Source organism: Phoenix dactylifera, unplaced genomic scaffold (assembly GCF_009389715.1).
Source record: "Phoenix dactylifera cultivar Barhee BC4 unplaced genomic scaffold, palm_55x_up_171113_PBpolish2nd_filt_p 000046F, whole genome shotgun sequence".
Classification (NCBI taxonomy): domain Eukaryota; kingdom Viridiplantae; phylum Streptophyta; class Magnoliopsida; order Arecales; family Arecaceae; genus Phoenix; species Phoenix dactylifera.
Window position 1 is genome coordinate 1,564,352 of NW_024067669.1, and position 15,789 is coordinate 1,580,140.

Here is a 15,789-nt window from a genome sequence, read left to right on the forward strand (position 1 = left end):
GTTTCGATTTAAATTTTTCAACGGTTTAATAAAGAGGTCGGATTCAGATTGATAATTTTTTAATCTATTCTATATCCGACCCAATCCGTATTTAGTCCGACTTAATTCGATTGCCACTCTTTATAATAACCCTTTCAAATTTTCTCTTAGATGTTTAAATCGTGCTAAGGTTGTATTAGAAGATTGTAATGTTACTGGACTCCATGAATGATGAGCCCAAAGAAAAAACTCTCCTTTGTTTAGGACTTTCATGATATATATAATAAGAATCTTTTTTTCTCTAAAATCTAACCACATAGTTATTTATTAATTATATCAAAATTTAAACTTATCTTGCTTAAAAATATAATACAATAAATCAGTGTTAAATAATTTTAACACCTTATAATTCCTACTATTTTTTAAAAAAAAATGTACATTTTTTAAATTTCTAATACAAGTCATGTGCAACACTTGCATTATGAGTAGTGGATAAAATATTATTCATTCTACAAATAAACTTTTATAACAATTATCGATTTGTATTATTTTAAATAATGTATAAATGATGGTTATATTTCTCTCATTTTTATATATAAGTATTAAATTTAATATCTTTTTTTCTATCTTTAACAATTTATTCGAGCTCGATATATCCTTTCTCTTATAGATACTGGACTTTCTATGAGGCAGAATGGTGTATACTTCTCTGCCGAATCATACAAGTCCGCAGGTATGCCACTGGCGTTAAAAATCGAGAAGAATATAATATGGATCCTGATACCACCTACTCGAAAGAGAAGGAAATAAATTGTAATTGGGACTATAGGTCTACTCTAGCAACTATGAGCTAGGAATAAATTAGGATAAAATAAGATAAATAATGCAAGATAATTAAAAATAAATGCAAAGGCCAAGATAAAAATAAAAATAAATAATAGGTGTTTGATAAGCCAAAATATCTTCTTTTTGGTTATTGCCCACTTCTAATATCAACACTTGTCCACGTATAGTCTCCACTTTCTCTGACGGTATTAGTCGATCGAGCTAATTATTTTCCACTCTTCATATTCATAGCTGCCATGCCTTATGATCCCCCTAAAGGAAAATCCTATATGTCATCCTATTTGATTAGCCTCGAGTTTAAATAGTCGGTCTACCTCCGTTGGCTACTCAACTTATCTTGGCAAAATACTCTTCCCACTCAACCACTGAGGCATCATGTATACTTCAAGTCATCCTCAACTAATTCAATCTACTATTTGGGCAGAACTCAATGGTGCTAGATCTTCAACTTTTGAGCACCCTGCTTGGATATTCAGTTCGAGACTTCCTTTGATTTGAGGCTCCCTTTATTTCTCTTTTTTTTCCATTTTATCTTGATGCTGCTACGTGGATGTGTACTCGTTCATTCTCGGATGCTAGTATCCTTTAGGATACCACATTAGTGGTGGCGGAGGCAATGAAGGTTATATTTGATGTGGTGCAATGACAATAGTATTGGAACTTTAAAGATGTAGTGGCATAGATTATAACAAGATCGTGTGAAAGTTTTTATAGTGGTGATGGAAATGACAATAACTATGATGACGGCAATGCTGGTAGAAAAGGCAATAGCGACGACTATGATAATAATGGTCATACGGAGATAGATGACTGTGAAAGTGTTGATAGTAATGATGGAGATAGTGTTAGTGGTAGTTGTAAAAAGCAAGATTTTCTTATTTTTGAAAAGCATGAAAATAGAATTTTTTTTTTCTTTTTTTCAAAATAATAAAAGTATTTCTGCTAATAAAAATGATAGTAGCAATTTTTTTAATTTTGGTTTTCGTGATTTTATTTTAAAAAAACTAAAAAAATAAAGGAATGCCAAACGGACAACTTGCTTTCCAAGTTTTCGTGGGGTTGCAACGCATACATGCGAGATTAGTAGTTGGAAGGATAGCGACTGTGGCCATTTTAAGTCTCCCGAGTCAGCTCCCCGCACCGATCCGAGTCTATTTTTCTCTATCGTTGAAAGAGAGGGGAAATCTCGCACGAAGGTTAGGGTTCCGGGGAGCTCGGAGCTGGTGGGCATGGCGATGAGGGCGTTCTACAACGAGATCAAGGGCATGAAGGTGAGGGAGCTTCCGGGATACCTGAAGCCGAAACTCACGTGGGAGCACATCAAGAAGACGACCGATCAGGCGGTGGACCGCTACATCGAGAAGTACATCGAGACCAGCTCCGTGGAGCCCCTCTTTCACGTTTGCATCGGTGGCATGATCTTCTCCTACCTGGTCGCCCTCCCCGAGGAGCGCCGCCACCTCGAACACCAGCAGAAGCACGCCGGCGGCGGCCATTGATTCCGATCCTCCCAGGTCCGCTCGAAATTCTGGCCTTTGTACTCAGCCCTAACATGATATTTGATCGCGTGTGCATCTTTGAGCGGTAAATCTGTGGAATTTAGGGGTCGTCAATTTTAGTTTATCTATGTGATCCTGCGGTTTTGATTTGATTCTTTAGGTCAATCCTTGTGGTCTGGATTTTAGTCTTTTGATCAATCTCGAATGGTAACCACTGTCCCAGTAACCATTTGAATAGATTCTGGAGGAATAATTGATGACGCTTCTGATAAATTTTGTGATTTTTATTGCATCACTAACATGTCTAGATGATCCAAGGTATCGTTGATTGTGTTTGTCCATATGATCTTATCATTTGGATTTGGATCAAGTCTACGATTTCTGTTACATCTTGGACGTGGCTAAAAGAGTATGTGAAACCTATAAAAACACAACTATTGCATCAAGGATGCATTTCCGGATGTAAATTGAATATGTTAAGTCGTACGGATTTGTTAAAAAAGGGGATGAAACGACTTTCTTTGGATAAATTTGTTGGCATCTGCCAAATTTAAGTACGAATGTATAGGAACAAACCAAATCCTGATTGTTAATATTCATCGTTGATTTGTATGGAACATGTAGTTGATTGGTGTCCAACATATATTTGAAACCTTGTGTACAAGAATGTGGGAAAGATGGTTGTTTCTGTTGTTAAGAAGGTGGGGGTGCATATTTTGTGCAAGAAGCACTGTTAGTTTATTTATTAGCACTGGGGGCAAAATTTTGGGCAAAGACATAAAGGGGATGCTTAGAAATAGAAATAGGAAAAAAAAAAGATAAGAAGTTTTTTCCTTGATTTTTGTCAGCTATATAGTTTTAAGGGCTCTACCATTCATATTGAGGAAAGTCTCTTGATCTTAAACATGGTCATTTGCTACATCATGCTGTAAATTTGTTTATGTCTGGCAACGCCATGGATGTCCTTTTAATCAATAAAGGATTTTTTTTTTTCATGTATAATCATCAACTTGTTGATGTGTATGAGTGGTGGATAACTTAACTGATACAAGTTAACATCTTAGTCTAAATTTTTCATAAAGCTGCTCAAGTAGTGGGGAGAGGCTTGTTAGTCTTAATGATAGCTAATTAACAAAATTATTTTTTCCGGTGTTTGTACTTATTGATTTAGTTTTTAAGGACTACTTAATGGACAGAGATCAAGATCTCTGTAATATAATTTATTTTGATTGAAGAATTTATTGCATACGAAACAGGATATTCTGCTTAACCAATTCATGAGCTAGAAAAGAACAAGGGAACAGATATTGGTTATAAAATATTTTAGACAATTGCTATAAGAATAAGATGAAGAAAAACTCTTTGTTTCTTTATTTTTTTCTTTAAACCCATGTTGTCATAAATAAAGTCTACAATGTACAGTGTTTAAAGAAGACTTGATGAGATATCTTCCCTTGTTTTGAACCTAATTCGTGTATGATATATGCCTATGGCATCATAGTGGCAACTGATTGGCATGTGGTGAGATGGTGATCATTTTTAAAATACTGTTTTTTCCATATCTGATGTATATCTATATGTATGTATGTACATGTGCGTGCATGCATGCACGTGCAGTTGTGTGTAAGCATTATAACCTTCAATGCTATGAGGAGCACAACATTCAAATGGAGAGTAGAAATTAAACAATTAGTCTGACATTTAGCGAAGTTAGTTAATAATGGTCTCTTTTTTCATCTAAGTTTTAAAATCTTATGATTTATTTAACATATATCTATGAAAGAAACCATGGTGTTTGAAATGCTTGATGTTGTAAATAGGAAACAAAGAGAAGAAAATGAAGTGTACAAAAATTGATCCAGAGCACAGATCCAAACAGACCTGTTAAGTGGGGTGGCTCTGACCTGTGAGAAGGGTTGGCGAATGGGAGGGATATCCCCACATAGCATGGACAGGAATTAAACAAAGGATTTGACAAACCCACTGCTGACAGGCATGCAAATTTTAATGCAAGAGAATAGCAAGTGAAGGTTCATGAAGCCAACACAGAATTAGTGGAAGAAGACTTGTTGCCTGTGATGCTTGAACCAACCTTTGCTTCTTCCCTGAACATGCTACTTCCTCAATTTTTTAATTAGAAAAGTTACAAAAGAAGATCATCTAAACTTTAGTTTATTTATAAATATTTCAATTTTATTCTGATAGAATTGGTTATTATCTCCAAAATTTTCAATATTCCTGCTAAGCATTCGATCTTTTTCTGGAACAACGTTAGATTCCTACAAAAGAAGATCATCTAAAATTTATTTTATTCATAAATATTTCAATTTTATTCTGAATTAATTGATTATGATCTCCAAAATTTTCAATATTCCTGCCAAGCATTTGATCTTTCTTTCTCTGGAAGAACGTTAGATTGAAATTGTAAATTTGCTGTTTGGTGGAACAAGGTCAACTAACCAAGCATACGGCTGAACTTCATATGGATTCCATTTACAAAGATGCATGGCTGTATCTTTCTGCATGCCTTTTTTTATTTATTTGAATCTCCATTTTCACATCTTGGAATCGTTCTGCTAATTCCATTTTTTGATTAACAAAGGATATGAACATGTGAATTTATGTCTTTAGGGTTGTTATGTAGCAGCTATTGCTGCCCCAATGTGCATGTGATCAACCCTGTTTCATGTTCCCAAATTCTATGAAGATCAAGAATTGAGTGAGACATGACTTTGTACATCTACAACAGCCATTCAGGGTCATGCATCCTTTGTGCAATCACAATTTTTATTAGATGCCTTTGAAAGCTCCATTTCCATTCTCTCATTTTGCTTAGGAGTAATGTATGTAGCTTATTTGATAATGTTCAAACTGAGCCTCACTCAGGTGACATTTCTTCTTCTCAGGGTTGGAGAGCTTGTCTGTGGTTGGTTCGTGATCGATACTTGGTGTTCTTTTTCCTTCCCAAGACAGTCATAGAAACTATGTTTTTTATTCCCTGTGCTTTATTTCCTTGGGTTGCATAAATAAATTGAGTTTGCCATGGATTGTGACTGTGTCTAATTGATCACCCCATAAAATGTCCAATGCAAACAGTCTAGATTAACCATTTGCGTGGCAACTCACTGCGCCACTATCAACACCCATTCTGAATTTCTGATTCGTCGCTTGCTGTAATAAAATATCTACTTATGATCATAATATATTTAATTATCATAATATTATTTTATTTATAGCTACATAGTTACTATAGTGATTATTGTTACAGTAATTCAATAACAATTTTTATTGCAATTATAAAAATAATATGACAATTATTATATTAGAATAAAAAAGTAAACAGTTTACTATTTCTAAGAGGTAACCTTACTAGATAATTTGCAAGTTACTATATACCTTTAGCATCATATAACAAAACAATTGCAATTGTTTTTGTAACTTTCAATTCCAGACAGGCGGTTCTTGCAGCTGCAATTTCAATTGCAGCGTTTCGGATTGTAGTCTATATTTGAATTACATGCAGTTAAATAACGGGCAAACAAATGACCTCTTAGATCAGAATAAAAACATTAAAAAAAAATAATCTTATTTACACCTAGGCGAGTCATCTTCATTTTCATGCAAATCATCTTTTTGTTCTGTGGATAAACTAATCGGTGATAGCATTTTCAATAAAATATTCTTTGCTGAAATTTGCTTTTCATTGATATAAGTCTGCAAACAAGCTGTCTGCACCGTGGTCACGCTGTGGGAGCATTGGATACTCCTTGTCAGATGACATCATTTTCTAATCATTTTGCCGTATGGCAGCTTTATATCTGCCAATCAAAGAACAGACTCCCATCAGATTGACTGCCATGGCAGTCAAAGAAAGGACCTAAAGTAATTAAAAAAAAAAACCTTTCATAGTAACAGGAAACCTCCCATATCTCCTTCTCGACGACCCGAATCCACTTCAATCTCTGTGGACTTGCATAATTCATATTCCAGTTCAAGCATTTTGAGCATTTCCAACAGCCGTACCACGGCAAACTAGCTATCATGCGTTTATATAAAGCACATCAAAAATAGAACACCATTTACATTAATTTCAGAATATCAGCCAACAGGAAAATAAAGGAGCAAATTTACGTCAAACCATGGGCTGCTTCACTACTTTTCCCAGCTATGTTAATGCCTTTGGTCCAATCAGATAAGGTTGACTAATCAGTCCACGGTAAGTTACTAGATTCTACGAGCATTCATAGTGAATTTATATTAGTGTTAGCCGATCAAACATGAAATTGATAGATCAAAATGTGATTGGTGCCGATAATGATGTTTAGAGGGAATAAAAAATAAAGAAGAAAACAATAAGAAGCATCAAGGACATCAGACAGACAACAAAAGGGGTGGTCAGGCCCCAGAGAACACACACACATCATGATACTTGATACATGGGTATAATTCCATACAACACCTTCAGGCATTAATAAAACATCAACGAGAGCTACAAGTGAAAGAAAAAACAGCATACTGCCAGCTTCTAAACTCACACATGATAACGGTAAAACCTGGTGCGATGGAGAGGAAGACACCACTTTTCCCAGTTCGCCAGTTACATAAGAAGGAAGACAAGGGAAACGGAACAAGAGGTTCGAGATTGCGATCAGGATTACAAGGCGCATGAGCATTAAGTTTATTTCCAAGGCATGCTCGGCAAACCCTGTTGGTTGCTGTTATTGCAGGTGCCAGTGCTCTGGTTCAAAGGGCTCCCAGGCCCCCCGCCGGAGGATTCACTCAGCGTGCCTCGTGACGGCGGGCTGTTAGCACCTGCCGTCCCGCCAGGGGCAAGCTTTCCAGCAGCCGACGGAGGAGGATCGGAAGGAGTCATCTGCTTCGGCTCTTTCTTCCCATCAGCTATAAAGCTGCCCACCACAACCTGCGAAGAACAATCGACTGCATCGAATCACCGAGACGATGAGGGTGAAAAAATATCATGGGGGTTCAGTGAATAAAAGTGATTTTCTTAAATTTATTACAACCCATACATGCTTTTATACATCCCCTAAACCCATGTTGTCTCGCTAAATGTAGCATTATAACATCGTAATATTTGATCCGAGGATGATTCGATAATGAAGCTGAGAAATTTAAGGGGTCATTTTTATTATACAGGTCTGGTGATATCATCAATTGCTTTGTAGATGACTTGCACATGGTTCCTTTGAAACTTCATTCAAGCATGCCATATAAAAAATGCATAGTGATGCAGAAAAAGAAAAATGAAAAATCAGAATATCTGCATGCCATGATATATGAAAGAAATAGCTATGAGAGATGACTTCTGATTATCATGATGAGACCAAATAATTAATATGATATCCCATGGTCTGTCAGGTAACCATTAACGAACTACACCAAAGACCGACGCACGATAATCAAAAATACTACACCAACACATCTAGATGCATGAACAGCAGGAGAGCATGGTGAAATATCCTTGCACGCTTATTGTTATATGCAAGTCCATAAAATATCATTTCCCAATATGCTTTCTTGCCTTTATAGATCTTAATGATGATAGAAATGTTGATTTGTGTAATCCAATAATAAAACCAAACCTATTATTCATTACCCAAAAGAGATACTAACAGCTTAGAAAAGAACTATGCAGGCAGTGGCATCTAGGGGTGCATATGCTTAATTCACAATAAAATGTAGCTCATTGACCACCCCCCAAACTTTTCAGCAAAAAAAAAAGAAAAAAAAAATATTTGCTCATGGTTTCATATCGGTACATGAGAGACAAACCTGGACCGGGGATGCTGCTGTTAAAAGTCCTGCCACTCCACCACCTAAAACACGGCCATCAGGGCCTGCCAGTGAAACGCTAAGACCACCTGTTCGACTACGTTGACCACCACTTTCTGACAGCAAAAATGAACCAGATAGTGACAATATCTCAAATCGACCCTGCATTTGAAATTAAAAATTAAAAATAAAAGCAATTAAGCCACCTCTGAACTTGATTAAAAAAAAAATAATCCACAGAATCAATTCAGAAAATACAAGTTAAAATTTTGATTTCAAATTATATAACGAGCTAGTCATCGACTTCTGTATGTCGAAAAGTAAGATGAAAGCATCATTATGTTTTTGATAAATTGTTGCAACTTCTAAAATGTGCATAACTAGCTATAGGAGTGCAATGTTGTTATTGGGAGGTAGGGGTGCAAATGGGTTGGATCGGACCGGGTCATGAGTGACCCCCGACCCAACCCGGTTCTTTGTTCGGGTCTCAATGTTGGACCTAGATCCAACCCAATAGAAGATCGTGTTGAGTCAGATTGGGTCTATGGCTAAAATTTCTAACCTAATGGGTCATTCAGGTTGGGTCGGGTCCATGTATAACCCGGTCTAAACCCAAAAAATTCAGATCCGGATTGGGTTTGGGTCAGGTTTGGATTGGATCTAGGTCGGATCCCCATACTTATCATTCCCTATGCTTGGTTTCTTTTGCAATGAACGAAAACTACATAAAGTAGATTATGCAGAACGATACAAGTGAAAGTGCTTGATGCTTGAGGATTGATGCTATTACAAACTAACCTAATAACAATAGGCTCAACCTTATTAGCTACAAGAAAAATTTTCTATTTATGTATGAGTAGCAAAGAATTGCATCTATGCTAATCCTTTTTACTCAGCAGTGATATTCTCTGAATTTGCTAGAATGCATCTACTACTATTTTTTCTAAACATACTACTAGAAAAGCATATATGGGCCGAGATGAGGAATATAGTTTTGATAATGGCACATAGTAAAGTTCAACAGTTGCAAAGAACTCATCATAAACTCATCTTCTTCCACATAGTAAAGTTATACTCTATTTTGCCTTCATTAGTTTGAACTTCCTTCTTAGGAGATTAATATTCTCAATTAATGTAACCAACCTAAGCCTTAATATAAAATTCATGTCATTTGACAATACACAAAAATAGGCTCTTCCATTTCTCTCACCCTCAAACACAAGAAGAGATTAAAGGAATATGGAGTTAGAGAACCTTAAGTACCCATGCGAGCCCTAACGGTGTACTAGGTTTGGGTCGAATCGGGTCATAGGGTAGGAAACCCAAAATTACCCCAAATATCAAATGGGTTAGGTCGGATCAGAATTTAGTATACCCAGATCCGACTCGGAAAATAAAACGGGACTAATTTTAGAACCCGACCTAGCTCTATAGGTTCTTTAAAACGGGTCGGATCGGGTCTAAACAGGTCGGGCCACTGGTCAACCCGACCCATTTGTATGCCTTATTGGGAGGTGGTTGAATGTCTTCTATTTACCAGCTTAGTTTAACAGCAATTAGCAGGTTCCTGAGTGCCTAAATGCATGAGTTTAACAACAAAATGGAAATAGAACAGCTTGAATTCAAGAATACATAAATATATAAGCTTATATATGGTAGCACAAACACTGAAAATAATTGATTGCCAAATCAATCACAGTTACAAACCTCATAAGTTACTGTTCCACCAGAAGTTGCCGCCTGACGAAGAGTCACATTAGATATAGCACCATTTGCCGAAAGGATGCAAATTGCACGTGGTCCATGCTGAGAAAATGCCATGATCTTTGAGGACACATCCTGAAAAGCAAAAACCAAAATAGTAATTAGCAGCTGGATGTTTTGGGGCACAGTTATGGGGGACCAATTTTGGAATTCTTGTAGCAAACTTTTTGTTGGTAGATTCCAAGAGTCTAACAGAACAGTCAAACTAGCCTATAACAGCATGGTGCAGAACAATAATCTACAGGCATAAGAAAATTATCTTAAAAAGATCAAATTGAATAGAATGCTTTACAAATTCAGTAGCAAACCTTGGACCTAAGGCCTAAACACACATTAGCCAAGGTAAAGAGGCTCCTCATAATTTGAAGTAATGAGGCATCCTGGAAGTGGGCAGGAGAGTCAACATTAAGCACTAAAATAGAATTCACCATATTGATGACTTCTTGATGAATAGTACAGGTAACAATGACTAACTGGTAATATTTAAATTTTGTAGCCCAACCATGAAAATGCTTTTTAAACAAAACATTTCTGCAATCTTAGCCAACAAAAAATTCTTCACCAATTAATTATACTTCAACTCCTACACCTATTCCCCAGCAAAACTTGCCAGAGGTAGCTTATACAAGACACTGAAAAGAAAGTAGAAGCTGCAGCACAATTTTCCTTAGCAATCAAACCATACTAAAGAAAATGATGAATTAAAGAGACGAGAAAAATACCTTTCACTATAAAAACAATCTATAAATAGGTAATGATGCCAAATAGCATCAGAGGCATGATAAAACCATCTTCTTCTTAAGCCCACAACCATTTTGATATTAAACTAGAAGGCAAAAAGGCCAAATTGCATTAAAGGAAGCATATAAAGGAGAGTTCACCTACAAGATGCATCAAAATGGCCAAGAACAAAACTGAGCAGAAGGAACTTTATGGCCTCAAAGCATTGATAAATATGGCTAATGTATGGTTAAGATAACTTAAAAGACATTCACATAGAAGGAAAATTGATGGCTGAGATGCATCAACACAAAAAAGCAGAGCTTAACCAGCAGAGTTATCCCATTTGCCATGATTAGCATTATGGATCAAATTATGACAGGTTAAAATTTGAAAATTATGACTGCTCTCAGTTTGAAGCCAATCCTCTGTTGGTGCTAAATCTCTGGTTACAGCAACTACAGATAAAAGATGGGCACCAGACAACTTCAAACAAAACATGGCGTGCCTTTAAACCTAAATGATTAGTTAGCATTAAATGGAAAACTGCCTTATTCATAGCATGGTTAAGTCTCAGCAGCCAAAAAGCTCTTTAATGGTTCTCCTAAATAAGAAATCATTTACCCCGCCCAAACAGGAAGAGGGCAAGGTTAACAGGAACTGCATTCATCTCTAAAGAGCATGATAAATTAATATGCTCTAAATACTGATTTCATGACTGTATTAGATAATAAGATCAATGAGCTAAAGTTACTGAACAATTATCTATCTTGAAGATGGCAGTATATAACATGCGACCACTGGAACTTCAAAATGGGAGTACAGGAATCATATTTTGAGCAGTCACTAATTGGAAAGAATGATTTAGATAAGGCACTTGTTGGATGCCAGCAGCAAAGAGACAAGTGACAAGTCACAAGCTAATCACTCATAAGTTCAAGGAGAAACCAAGAAAGATGCATTTATCTCTTTCCATACAAAAATTACAGCAGCATAATAACTATAATGAGAGAATGTTGAACATGATATTTACCAGGCACCGCAAAAATCCAAGAAAAAATAAACAATCCCAAAAAAAGTGAAAGACGTGATAATAGTAAAATGAATTTTGCACGTGTAAAAGTATCTCAAAATTCACAAGAAGAAATCAATACCTCTCCAGCCTTAACTGTAATAACATGAGGTGTAAATCCAATCCCTGCCGATCCTGTGAAATATTAATGAATCTCAGCATCTATCCATATTTCTAATCCAATAAAGCCATTTAAATTAATACTTTCAGCAATTAAAAGGTTCAATAATTAAACATGCATACACGCACAAATAAAAAGGACTCACTATCAGAATCTTCAAAGAGGCACCTCTAGTCTAGAACTAAGGCAGACAACTAAGTAAACAAACTTACCACCAATGCAGGTTTTAGCACAAATAAATGTAATTGATATGAAAGAATCAGTAAAACTGATATGCCATCAACATCACATAAAACAAAGAAATCACATGCAAAAATTCGGAATTCATGCTATGCCATTTGTTGGACTGGAAGAAATTACTGTAACAGTAACAACAGGACTGTGCATAACCACAATTACTTACCCAATCATGTACTATTAATACCTTAAACTTCAAATGCTGAGGAACAACTCCATGCATTTCAGTACTGAAACAATCATTTCTCAAAATTCAATAACCATACTAACATGAACGAGGGCATCAAGGTAATTTACCCATATTTCATTCCCTTCCTGTCAGATCTACCAGAACACTCAAACTCCCAAACAGAACCAAACAGCCTTTCTTTATCCTTTTGACAGTGTAATATCTCCCCCCACGCCCATCAAACCCCAGTTGTTTTCCCTCAGATGCCAAACAAGTAAAACCCAGATAAACCCAGATCACTAAAAATAAGAATCCTACTGCATCGAAAATTCCAGAAAAACTAATGGGTATACAAAAATACATGACAAAACGAACGAAGACGCAACAAAAAGGTGAGATTTTGAGATTACCCAGAGCAGCCAGCTGCTGCTTCTTGCCAGAGCCGGGCGGCCGGCCTCTTGCTTTCTTCATGGCCTCCGCCGCGGCCGACGATGCCGGGTTCCCTGCCCCAGCAGAAGAAGGAGAGAACCCTCCTGAACCGGGCGAGACGGCAGCACTTGGGGATACGGTGGTCAATGCAAGAGCCATGGCACCATCGGGCCCGTACTTCCTCGGTCGTCCTCGCTTCCGTTTCACCGGTTCTCCCATGTTGATGTTTAGACCATGCGGTGTGATCGCCGCCGGCGAGGGACCTTCGCCGCCTCCGGTGCTCCCTCCTGCCCCTCCTCCTGCTCCTCCTCCTCCTCCTTGGTAAGGTGGAGGTGGAGGAGAACTGGGGGTTATCGGCTTGTAGATCGCCGTTCCGTCTGGGGTGTAGGCCAATCGCATGCTCTGCATCGACGGCTGGGACTGCACAGGGCTTTTTTGCATACCTACGTTAAACGATTCCCTGCCCGACATGATTCCCGGCTCGGATCTTACTTCCATTCAGCCCAAGAGCAAGATCTAGACACCATTACCTGATAATTCTAGCTCTACTGCAACCGCAACCCCAAGAATTCCAGTGAAAATCTACTAGAACCCCACTCCAGTCTCCTTTCTTGGAAGGACAAGAAAAAAAACTGATTTTGGAAACTTTTTCCCCTAAAGATTTGGGATTTTGCTCTGTTCCCACTATCACCAACAAGATCAGGAAAGAAAACAGTACAAAGATTCGATTGTTACTGAAAAAATCTACTAAACAAGCTCCAGAACACTGCCAGCAAGCAAGAATTTTTAAAAGCCATAAACCCGGTCTCGGAAATCAGCTCATTAACTCGAAATTACAACAACAGCAGCATCAAGACTTAATTTACAGTACAAGTAACAAGGCGGAAAATAAAGCAAGGTACTAAGAGAAAAATTTCTAAAATTTAAGCCTAATGCAAGAAAAAAAAAACGACGGCAGTAAAAAAAAAAAATCCCAACCCTGATCAAGATGCAGCAAATTAACCCTAGAAATTATGCGCCGCGGTCGCCGCACCCTCCCAAAAATTCCTCCTTTTTTCCGAATTTCACCAGAAAATTCCCGAAACCCGCGCCATTTTCGGAGAAAAGGCCCAGGAAATACGCGAAAATCAGGGAAAACAAGGGAGAAAGCAGCGGTTATGGTGAGGAAAAATTAAAAAAAAGAACAAAAACCCTAAGCCCTTGTCGGAGCGCCCCCCAAAAGCCCTCACAGCCGGCGAAAGGGAATATGGGGGAAATCCGAGCCCTAATATTTCTCCCTCACCGCCTCCTTCGATTTTTTCCCCTTTTTAATTTCCCACAAACCCTAACCGGGGAGGGGGCTTTTTAAAAAATTGGGAAAAAAAAAAGGTTCAGCTAAAGCAGGCCGAAATTGCTTTCCTACAAAATAATATAAAAATAAAGGGTTTAAATGACATTAACCTCCACGCCCCACAACTTCTTTTTATTACCGTTAACCTCCTGTCCCTCTTGCGTAATTTTCAACCTTTCTTGTGGCTCTTTTTAGTCATACTGCTAGCTGCAAAGAATGAGCCAATTATTATGCCAGCCGTCAACCCTCCTGCAAAATTTTGTTACCATGCACAAGTCTTTCATTTATTAAATTTTATTGTAACAAAAAAATTATTATATAAAAAATATTAAAAGATAGTGATACATTCTTTTGCAATTTGTATGAGTAGGTTTTGAGGTATTTGTTCCTAGTTGTTAACAATAATTTTATTCAAAATAAATTTATTGAAAAATATATACATGTAATTGTTAGAATCCATGGGTTATAATGGCACTCCCCTTCTCTTCATAGACATAAGAGATGCTTTAGCCTATTTTCATTGTTATTAATATTCCCTAGAGAATAAAAAAATAGTACTAGAAAGATAAATTGTTTGTAAAGTTTATGCATCATAAATTCAATTTTTTGTGTCAAATATTGAGCCAAGTTTTTGATCCTTTTCTTATTCTCCTCACATTTAGAGCTAAGTTTTTAATCCTTTTCTTATTCAGCTGGAAGGTTAATTTTAGTGGTTGAAGTTAGAACATATTTATCATAAAAAAATAATTTTTTATATCCTGCAATTCTTGATGAGTGGGAGTTTCTCATTTGATATATAGTTTAAGTCTTGACTTTTTAGGCGTGACATTATACTAATGAGAAGAAACTTATCCTGCAAATAAAAAATACTAATTATTTGCTTCTTTTAAAGGGATAAGTATGAAATTTTAACGATGAGGACCACACTTTTTCAGAGAAAGTCTAATTTTCCTAGGGAATCTTTTAAGTAGCTAAGAAAAGGACGAGAGTTGATGATGGCCTTGAGCAAGCCCTTGGAATTGAATTATCGTACAATAAGGGGGGGGAGATCAAAACCATATCTTGACTCTGTGTTTTTTTATAAACTTTTTAGAGGAAAATTAGATGGGAGCATGTCCAAAAGGTGAGAACCTGTGCGTTAGGTATAAAAACAATAGAGAGTTGGGTTGAAAAAGTAGGGTTCATCCAAGGGAAAAAGACAAATACTCCATGTGACCTCCTCTAAACTCAGTTCCACAGGGCTCTCTGCACATAACCCAAGACTCCTTTGCCTTTTGCCCACTTGTGGGCAAAAGAAATTAAAAGCAAAACCTACCAAGAACTCTCATGAAACCATGGTGGCCATTTATTATTATAATCAAGAATCATTATGTACTGATAGACATGGATATTGGATGCTTATTGAGGAAAAAGAGGAGATAATATTAGTGCAAGTATCTTATTTTATTTGAATTATAGGATGGAAGTAGGGAATCTGCCACTTATTGCATGAGGTAACCTTTTAGTTGGCCCACAAGTACCTTAGGGTGACTTGCAAGCTACTTATCTTTTTTTGATGGTGTGGCATGTAACTTTCATGGGTAACTAGCCTTTTCACCAATGGAGGCAAGTGGGGTCAAGTAGAGAGAGTAATGATCATTTTTGACCTTTAAGAATTGTATCAGTCTTAAGAATCTAAAGTAGATGGATGGCAATGGTTGCCAAACTGAGAGCTGAGTTCCAACCAGTTAGATAAGGATCTAGGAAAATAAGATCCCCCACTAATTAATGGTTTGATAACCTCAAATGTTCCTTTCCATTTGAGGAAAATGTACCACCTAAAAAATAGTC

General features: G+C 37.0%; 2 protein-coding genes across 3 annotated transcripts; one reads left to right on the plus strand and one right to left on the minus strand.

Moving 5' to 3' along the window:
- The first annotated feature begins 1,889 nt into the window (after nt 1-1,889).
- LOC103711646 lies at nt 1,890-5,514 on the plus strand. The gene is made up of 2 exons (XM_008797886.4): nt 1,890-2,339; nt 5,231-5,514. Exon 1 carries the CDS (start codon nt 2,055-2,057, stop codon nt 2,322-2,324), a length of 270 nt encoding a protein of 89 aa, XP_008796108.1. The 5' UTR covers nt 1,890-2,054; the 3' UTR covers nt 2,325-2,339; nt 5,231-5,514.
- A 1,141-nt stretch (nt 5,515-6,655) lies between these two features.
- Nucleotides 6,656-13,982, minus strand: LOC103711654 (AT-hook motif nuclear-localized protein 10-like). Of its 2 annotated transcripts, XM_008797898.4 has the most exons (6): nt 12,611-13,982; nt 11,756-11,808; nt 10,190-10,261; nt 9,825-9,956; nt 8,118-8,279; nt 6,656-7,245 (listed from the first exon to the last, which is right to left on the minus strand). In XM_008797898.4, the coding sequence occupies exons 1-6, from the start codon at nt 13,125-13,127 to the stop codon at nt 7,003-7,005; spliced, it is 1,179 nt and encodes a 392-aa protein (XP_008796120.2). In that variant the 5' UTR covers nt 13,128-13,982; the 3' UTR covers nt 6,656-7,002. The 2 variants fall into 2 exon arrangements, with proteins under 2 accessions (XP_008796120.2, XP_008796127.2); XM_008797905.4 differs by lacking the exon at nt 10,190-10,261 and having other exon boundaries at nt 6,732-7,245; nt 12,611-13,527.
- Between the last annotated feature and the right edge of the window lie 1,807 nt (nt 13,983-15,789).

Coding starts and splice junctions, on each gene's coding strand:
- LOC103711646 (XM_008797886.4), top strand. CDS start 2,055: ATGGCGATGAGGGCGTTCTACAACGAGATCAAGGGCATGAAGGTGAGG.
- LOC103711654 (XM_008797898.4), bottom strand. CDS start 13,127: ATGGAAGTAAGATCCGAGCCGGGAATCATGTCGGGCAGGGAATCGTTT. Junction 9,957..10,189: donor GTTTAGGCCTTAGGTCCAAG/GTTTGCTACTGA, acceptor TTTGCTTTTCAG/GATGTGTCCTCAAAGATCAT. Junction 7,246..8,117: donor CAGCAGCATCCCCGGTCCAG/GTTTGTCTCTCA, acceptor TGTTCTTCGCAG/GTTGTGGTGGGCAGCTTTAT.